At 39.3% G+C, this 8,401-nt stretch overlaps 1 protein-coding gene across 1 annotated transcript; it reads left to right on the top strand.

Annotated features, from left to right (window-relative positions):
• Positions 1-1,243: 1,243 nt before the first annotated feature.
• On the top strand, positions 1,244-5,676 carry LOC102204011 (calcium-binding protein P-like). The gene is made up of 2 exons (XM_005735272.2): positions 1,244-1,388; positions 1,902-5,676. The coding sequence occupies exon 2, from the start codon at positions 1,906-1,908 to the stop codon at positions 3,274-3,276; it is 1,371 nt and encodes a 456-aa protein (XP_005735329.1). The 5' UTR covers positions 1,244-1,388; positions 1,902-1,905; the 3' UTR covers positions 3,277-5,676.
• Positions 5,677-8,401: the final 2,725 nt, after the last annotated feature.

The raw sequence follows: 8,401 nt of genomic DNA, 5'->3' as shown, positions 1-8,401 counted from the left end.
ATTTATATCCTGTTCATATCCTGTACATAGCTTGTACTCACTACAGCCTGTACATACTTATAGTTATAGAATATTCACAACATACTTCATACTGTGTACGTTATAACATGCCATAATAGACCCATTTCTGTAATATACTCACATATCTATATTATTGCTAATATATATTGTAATATATCTATATCACTAAAGCACTTCTGGATGGATGCAAACTGCATTTCGTTGCCCTGTACCTGTGCATGTGCAATGACAATAAAGTTGAATTCTATTCTATTCTATGCTATATGATGTCGCAAAACAAATGTATATTTATATGTGTGTATAAGCTGAAGTTGGCTCAAGCTAAAGGGACTTGGGTTGCTGATGAGTTTTCAAACTTGTTCTATGTCTCTTCTTGAAAACAGCCGAAATTCCCTGTAGTATGTTATCCCAATTTAAATAATGGTACTGTTTAATCCTGTATGACCAAAGCATAATTTGGATATGGTAATTTAATCCTTTTGTCCCGTTTTCTTCATTATGTCAATTTTCTTTGAATTTTATAGACCCACCTGCCAGTTCTTTCTTCTTACCACTGCTTCTTTCTGCCATCTTCCCTTGAGCTTTTATTTAATTACTGTTCCCTTTCAGTCGATCCACTCGGTACAACACATAAGTATGGGATATCATGCCCTCAAAGTTATCTATTTCAGCTGTTACTCATCATGTCAACCTCTATCATCAAAACTCCCAAAGCAAATGCATCCCTTTTAAAATTTAAAAAGGATTAATGGTTCACTGAAGCTGTAAATATTTTTTACATTTGCAGTGTTCCATTTTTTGTCATTTCAGATAAATACACCTAAAAAATCCACTTAAATTGATAGTATCATTTATTTATTTTATTATTTAATTGCATTGACCTGTGGTTGGAGGAGGTCTTGTCATTTTTGTTCGGTTTCACCAAAAAACCCTAGGCTCGCCACTGAAACTGTTATCAGGCTGTTGGTAAAGAGGCCTGACCGGAAATACATTCTATGTAGGGTACATATGTGCGCTTGTCGTGAATAACGGGACGTAGCTGACAGTCGTAACGGACGGTGCGGATATATAATTAATACTGTTTAGCCTCCCTTATAGGACACTTTCTGATATGGTCGCCATTAGTTTTACACTAAAAACTGGTATTCTAAGTAAGAATACCAGTTTTGCAGTTAAAAATAGTTTTAGTATACATGCTGTTGTTTTGCATCGTTGGAACATTTAATCCGGTGCTTCGTATGATAAAAACGAGCGCACCGCATTTGGAAGAAACCACCCTGGTCCCTTTAGGGAGCGGAGAGAAGACGGAGAGAGAACAACAAACGCACTCGAATTATCGACGCTTACACACAAAACACCAATTCCTGGTAAGATATTAGCCTTCATCACATTTCATTTAATTGTGATGCTATTATAAAACGCTTTGCTGATTGGTTCGGCGAGATAAAAAGACGACACACACATCCGTTATAATATGGCTCCGTTATGTTTTTCTAATGGAAGGGGAAGGATGATGCAGTGATAACAGCCTCACGTTTATGAACCTTAATTTGTTCATTAATTATTATTATCATTATCATTATTATTGTTATCATCAAATGATAAGATAATAATGCGATTGACACCATTTCTAAATTTTAAATAGGACAAGGATTCAATGAGGGTGTTCTAGCTATACGCGTTATATAAATATATAAATAGATATAGCCAGAATGATACATTGTTTCTTATTGATCGTTATCGAAAAAAAGTGCAGCTGACTCTTTTTAATCTTATGCCTATACAACACACTTAAAATGAAGAGATGTTTGTTTATTATATATATATATATATATGTATATATATACACGGGTGTTTACAACCATGACTTTTCCTTTTAGGGCCATGATGGGGAGGTTGTGTGAGATGGTTCTTGTGTCTCTTCTTATCATGTCGCTTTTGACCACTGAGCTGACATGTGCTAAAAGAGGTGGCAGCAGCAGCAGCAGGGGAAAATCTTCATCCAGCAGCAACAAGGGTTGGACCAATTCAAAGACATCCAACTCTCAACCAGGAAACTACCCACGTCAGCCACAGAGTCCTAATCGAAACACCAATCCTTATCCTCCTGGTGGAAGTTACCCTTATCCCAAACAGAACCAGCCAAGTTATCCAGGTGCCGGTAGCAACCCAAATCAGTACCCTGGCAGAGGCAATCCTGCAGGTTATCCGAACCAGAACCCTGCAGGTGGATACCCAGCAGGAGGGTATCCTAATCAAAACCCAGCTCGAGGAAATTATCCAAATCAAAATCCAGCTGCCGGAGGCTACCCCAACCAATATCCAGGCAGAGCTGGTAGCAACCCCGGTGGTTATCCTAATCAGTACCCTGCTGGAGGTTATCCAAACCAGAATTATCCTAATCAGCATCCAGGTGGGGGTTTCCCAGCAGCAGGTGGTTATCCACAAAACCCAGGAAGGTATCCTTACCAGTATCCAGGTGGTTACCCAGTCCAAACTGGAAACACACGACCAGGTTGGAATGTGCCTGGTTCAAATCCAGGAGGTTATCCAGGAGGTTACCCTGGTGGAGCAGTTGGTGGCTACTCCAATTGGAACCCAAATAATAAGATTCTGAGTCCCCGCTTTGGTGGAGGAGGCTATGGCTATGGGATGGCAGGGTCACCTTTTTCTCGTTCTGTGCAGAACATGGGGTATGCGCCCAAGTCACCAAGTTTTGCCAAAAAAGCCATGGTGGCTGCAGGCGTCGGTGCTTTGGCTGGAATGGCAGTTGGATATGGATTAGGACGCTTCCCCCGACCACATTTCACTTTCCGTAACCCTGAAGAAGAGTACTACTACAATAATTACATGCAGCGTCGTTATGGCACCCAGTCAACAGATCAAAAAGACTATGGCCGTGATTACGTCTACAGCCCTCCTCCACGTGCTGAGACCTACGAAAGCTTCATGAGTCGCTGCATGAATTCGACTGATATGTTTAAGGATCAAGGCTCTTCCACATCCAAGAGTGCAGCTGAGGACGCAGATGACGACACCGTCAGCATTGAGGAGATTGGATACCCAGCCCTGATTGAGCAAGTGAAGTCGCGGCGGTGTGTAGAGAAGTACATGAAGTACTCTGAGCAATTTCTGAAGGAACGTAAAACTGAACAACAATATCAGCTAAGTCGCTCTAGCCCTCTGAGCCAAGGGCTCATTCATCTTCTCACTTCCTCCGTGATGCTATTGTCCAGCATGCTCCTGCTTCAGTGAGAAAACACCTTCCACTTCACTTCAAATGGCTTTCTACTGCCTCCATCATATGCACACATTCATTTCCTGCTTATATTATAGTAGCTCCACATTGCAAACCACAGCTGCATAGTTCCAGAGAGTACAGTCTTTTAATATCTATTATATAAAAATATTGACATGTACATACTGACTAAAAATGTCTATTTCAAGTGTGGCACTCAGTTTCAAGTGTTACAGTTAGATCTGTCTTAGATGTTCACTATACTTTATATTAATTTATTTTGGATCCATATTTTGCACTTTTTATCTCCAGATTGTTGGACACTGAATGCAGAGATTCATGATTAAAGAAAGAAAACAGGACAGGACAATTACTTTAGCAGTTTTTTCTTAGGAAGACTATCAGGGCAGTTTCTTTCATAGTTTGGATAAGAATGACAAAATAATGAAAGCTCATAGTCCACATTATGGCTTATATTTAGGGGTTCAAGTGGGATTTGGCAAGTGGGGTAACTCAGAGATTTGTTTGTATTGGTGCAGCATGAGGACAAGAATTACGTAGAAATAAGTCACATGATGACTTGCAGGCCAGATTTGTGCATACAGGCTGTGATCAGCTGAGCTGTGCTGCTTCTCCTGTATTCAGTATTCACTGCTTTTTTAACCACGCTGAATTCAACAAGTTATAAGCAGGTCTATCCAAAGCTGCATGGCTGATGCATTGTATAAAAGATAGAATTAGCTTAGTGAATGTAATAATATTTGCTACTCTTGATCTAATCTAACATTGACCATGAACAGCCTGCTCCATACCCCTCCAGCAGAGTGAATCACTGTGAACTTCACCACAGTACTGCAAACATAACCAGTGCAGCCTGCACTAACTTGCCTGGTATTTTCATGCAACCTTTGAAGAATGCAAAATTAATATGCTTCCATTTATTTTGGGATAATTTGGCAACACATCACGTGTAGATCCATTTAAGAGCTCTAAAACGAACGAGGATATTGGAAGTTTTACATTTTCAGCTTATCAAACCTTGCGTGTTGCCATCCTTACCCTTGAAAGTAATCTTCTTCTTCGGTTTCCTATCTTTCATACATCTTTTTCTACATCTCTGATAGTGTTGCACGTCAATGCTTCTTTTCCCCTCTCCCTTCGGCTGGCAGACACATTTGTCAGATGTTTTCTGTTGATTGACAGACTGCACAGACACAGTTTGTGTATTTGGTGATATTTTAATGTCCTCGAGAAGTTGCATTTGAAATTACCGCCACTTAGAAAAACACTTTGCTGCCTTGATGCTCACTCTTCCTCTGTTATGTTCTAGATGCTGAAGTACAGTAACCAGGATTATTTACCTTTACACCATGAACACATCACAGAGATGAGAAGGAAAAAGTTCACTTCAGGTTATAAGTGGGCTGTGGGATGTCATTTTTTTTGGCTTATTACCGGGCAAATATTTGCATGTAATAACTGGCAGCAGGATTGTGGCACATGAAAAATAAAGGCATTCAGCGATAATACTGATCAGTAATAATAAATCCAGCTCACTTTAACCCCTGTTTATTATCTGGGGTAATGTTAGGAGAAATCTCTTTGGAGGATTTAAGTTTTATGTGTGTGTTTTGGATTCCACTCAGTCTCACTCCACAGAGCACATGCACAGACTGAAGCAAACCCTGGTCACTAATAGTTTTTACAGATTGCTTGATGGTGATAAAGGATTCCTTGTAAATAATTCAGCCAAACTTCCCACATGAACTTTAAGCCATCGAGGTTTGCTGAACAGCAGAGACAGAAATAAAAATAAAAGTAGAAAGAATCGCCCTGGTTCATATTTAATAATTGCTACTTATGTTATTGCATGTAATAGTTTTTCACAGAGAGTAGACAGTAATCATGATGGGTTCATAAATGAGCAGTGAAGTTGCACAAATAGCACTTGTTGCTTTAATCTGTGCAGTCTGTTGAACGGATGTGGTCTTTTATCTGTATTTCCTTGTAGTATGTAAACTGTCCTTAGTTAAAATGGGTGTGGTAGCACTCAAACTGCATTCCTTTATCCCGTTGAACTCTGCCATTATGTGTGTGAGTCATTAGAACATTTATTCCCATAAAAGCCTTGGTTTTACATCCATATCCCCAGGCACATTTTAACTTTCCATAGCCACTTATTTTCCAGTCGTCTGCCCTGATGTTGGTCATCGTTTCCGTGCGTCTTCCTCTAATCTCCTACATGTTATTGTAGCGTGGGGAAACAGTCTCATAGGACAGTTTTTCTCAGATATGTAAATACTACTGTTTATTTTCTTGCGCCGGTTGTCATGGTACAGTCTCTGCGATTATGACTACTAAAATCTGTTCTCCTTTTTTTTCTTCAAGAGTAGGTGTTGTTATTATTTTTATTTTTGTGGGTGTTTCATGTGATCATTTCACTTTTCTTTTTACCGTACTTTTTATGATCCTGTTTTATTTTTCCTCCATGCCTGAGTTTTGTAAAGGATTCTGGAAAAATGCTGTGTAAGTTAGGTGTGAAAATCTCAAAGTGATGGAATTCTCCTTCCCATACTGATGTTGTTCTTTGTGACCAGGCTTTCAAATTTCTTTTATTCTCTCCTGTTAATAAGCTTTTATATTCGACTGTTCCTGTTTTGCTTTTTTGGTTGATTCTGGCAAAACGACTTAATTTGATGGGAAATTCCACCTAAATCAAGGATGTGGAATATCTGTAAAGTGCACTTATTTCTCCTCAGTTGTGGATATTCTGTAACTTTGTAATTGAGCTCATGTTACCATTAGAGACATCGCTTGTTTTTGACTCAGAATTGCAAACATTTCGTGATACTCCTCAGATGTTATGACTAACACGGTGTAATATAGTTTGTCTTGGATGTTCATGTGTTAAATAAAATAAATCATGAAATCTTTTCTGTGGCCTGTGACATCTTCACGTCTAAAATGTTGCTGTATCTCTTCAAGGGATATCAAGAGAGGGGTTATTAGAAAAATGCACAAGTGCACAACTTGTGTATTTTTTTAACCAAACTCTCAGAAAAATCCTCCATGAGGATGACATGATGACATTTAATTCCAATAAAATGACACAGTAGAGATCATTTGTTCAAAAAAGCTTTAATTTACTTTGATAAATGACAGCTTTTTCATTAATTAGATGGTGGATCACACGTCTCTTATCCAAGCTGCTGTAAGAAAAGGCACCACATGTCCCAGCCTGAGAAAGAGGTGAGTCGCAGGAGTAGGGGCAGCGCCTTTAACGAAGGCTCTCCAGAGAGACTGGTTGCAGCATCTTTGGTCTTGCTGGTGGTAAAGCTGTCGATCTTGCTCAGAGGCGACTGCTTTGTGGCCATAGTTATTTCCGGACCCATGCTTTGGCTTTCCAAGGAACCCCAGCCCGTACCCGGTGCCTGTGCCTCCCAGCATCCCCGCTGCTGCTGCACCTGCCCACTTTACACCCTGCTTGGAGAGGCCTCGATTCTGAGAGGGAGGCGCTTTGTTACCAGTACCGCGACCTCTGAAGCTGCCTGCTCGCTTGCTGTATGCATACTGTGCACCTGGGCACAAAGCTGCAATAAGCAGCATCCAAACCCACAGTGAGGGAAGCTTTTGCTGGCCCGCCATCAGAGCAGAGCTGCAAAAACAGATTAGGTTGAGTAACCTGAACTTTAGAAAGAAAAAAATGTTATTAAAATGATACTGCACTTCGTTAATTGTCATTTAGGACACGCACAGAGGAGTTTTTTGAAAGTCTGTCAGCAGTCAGTTCAGCTGGCGATAAAGCTTTTGATTTCCTGCGGCTCAGTAACAAAAGCTACATGCTCCCTAACCCTGACACAACAGACATCTAGAATGACCGATATGCTCTGTAAACACGAGGATTAGCTGGGCATTACGTGGCACATTTGTTCTTCCATTCACTAGGCATTTGCTTCTTTTATCTCTCATAAACAGTGCATATCATATCAATTGTTAAAAAACATATCAGTGATGTATTTGGAAGAGTAACCACATAACCGCAAAATATTTGGTAAGGGGCCTTTTAAAAAAAACGTTAGAAAGTTGTTAAATAAAACTGATTAAATGTGTACATTATCTATAAAAAATACATTTTTTAAGGAAACAAAATGGAATTTATTTACCTTTCTTAGGAGTTACTTAAAGAGGCTGTGATCCTGGAGCGGTTGTTTATCAAACCACAACACAGCAGGGCTGCGAGGTGGTTTTCATCTTCATTTACAGACTATCAACCCAACCAACACAGTCAGCACCAAGACCCCTCCCCCCCACCCCAACACACATGCCCACCCACCCACAAAAAAACCCCAATCCTGCTTTGCTATTGGTTCTACATCAATAATACAGAACAGGTTCAATGTTTTTGCTGACAGTGGATTTTCACACATGCAGTGTGAGTTTCTCTCATTACTCAGCAAATGGACATGAGTGCAAACAAATAAAAACATTACTGTCTCAACTAACATTTCATTTAGTATTTATTTATGTTTATGTCTACATAAAGTGTCTGACCACTAAAAAATGTTCTGGGCTTATAACATTTTTCAGAATCCTGAGAAAAAAAAATGTTCAGAAATAAAATTGTAGTCAAATTCTAGGAAAAAGTTTGTAATGAATATTGTAATTAAAATCAGAAAAAAACAAACAAACAAACAAACAAAAAAAACACCAACAAAAACAAAAAGTAAGAAAAGAGTCAGATTTCAATTTAAGAAAAAAAGTAAAATTTAAAAAGTCAGAATTCATTAAGTAATATAAGAACTGTGCCAAATACTTTTTTCAGTAACTCCAATCGTCTTTCATGGCGATTCTAATGTTCAGCCAATGTTTGTGCACAGACATGGTGCATGCGCACAACACCAATTCTAAATTAACTTCTTTTTCTCTCACCCATCCGGAATATTTCTTAAGGTTATGGTTATGGTTATGGTTAGGTTTAGTCGCAAGTCACCGTCAAATTATAATACAGGTAGGACGTTTTGTCAGAGTAGGATGGTTTCTCAGAACACCGGCCCTTTGGATGGAAGCATGGCCTGCAGAATAAGGGGGCAGTCGAGCCAGTGACTGATTGTGTATGCATTTTTCTTTTTTAGTATTATTTTT

The sequence above is a fragment of the Pundamilia nyererei genome, unplaced genomic scaffold (genome assembly GCF_000239375.1).
Source record: "Pundamilia nyererei isolate P.nyererei 1_Seehausen unplaced genomic scaffold, PunNye1.0 scaffold00063, whole genome shotgun sequence".
NCBI classification, from domain to species: domain Eukaryota; kingdom Metazoa; phylum Chordata; class Actinopteri; order Cichliformes; family Cichlidae; genus Pundamilia; species Pundamilia nyererei.
Note: the sequence above shows the minus strand (reverse complement) of the source record. Positions and strands in the feature narration are given on the sequence as shown.

What these genes read in the sequence shown, in the direction of transcription:
- LOC102204011 (XM_005735272.2), top strand. Translation starts at nt 1,906, where the DNA reads ATGATGGGGAGGTTGTGTGAGATGGTTCTTGTGTCTCTTCTTATCATG.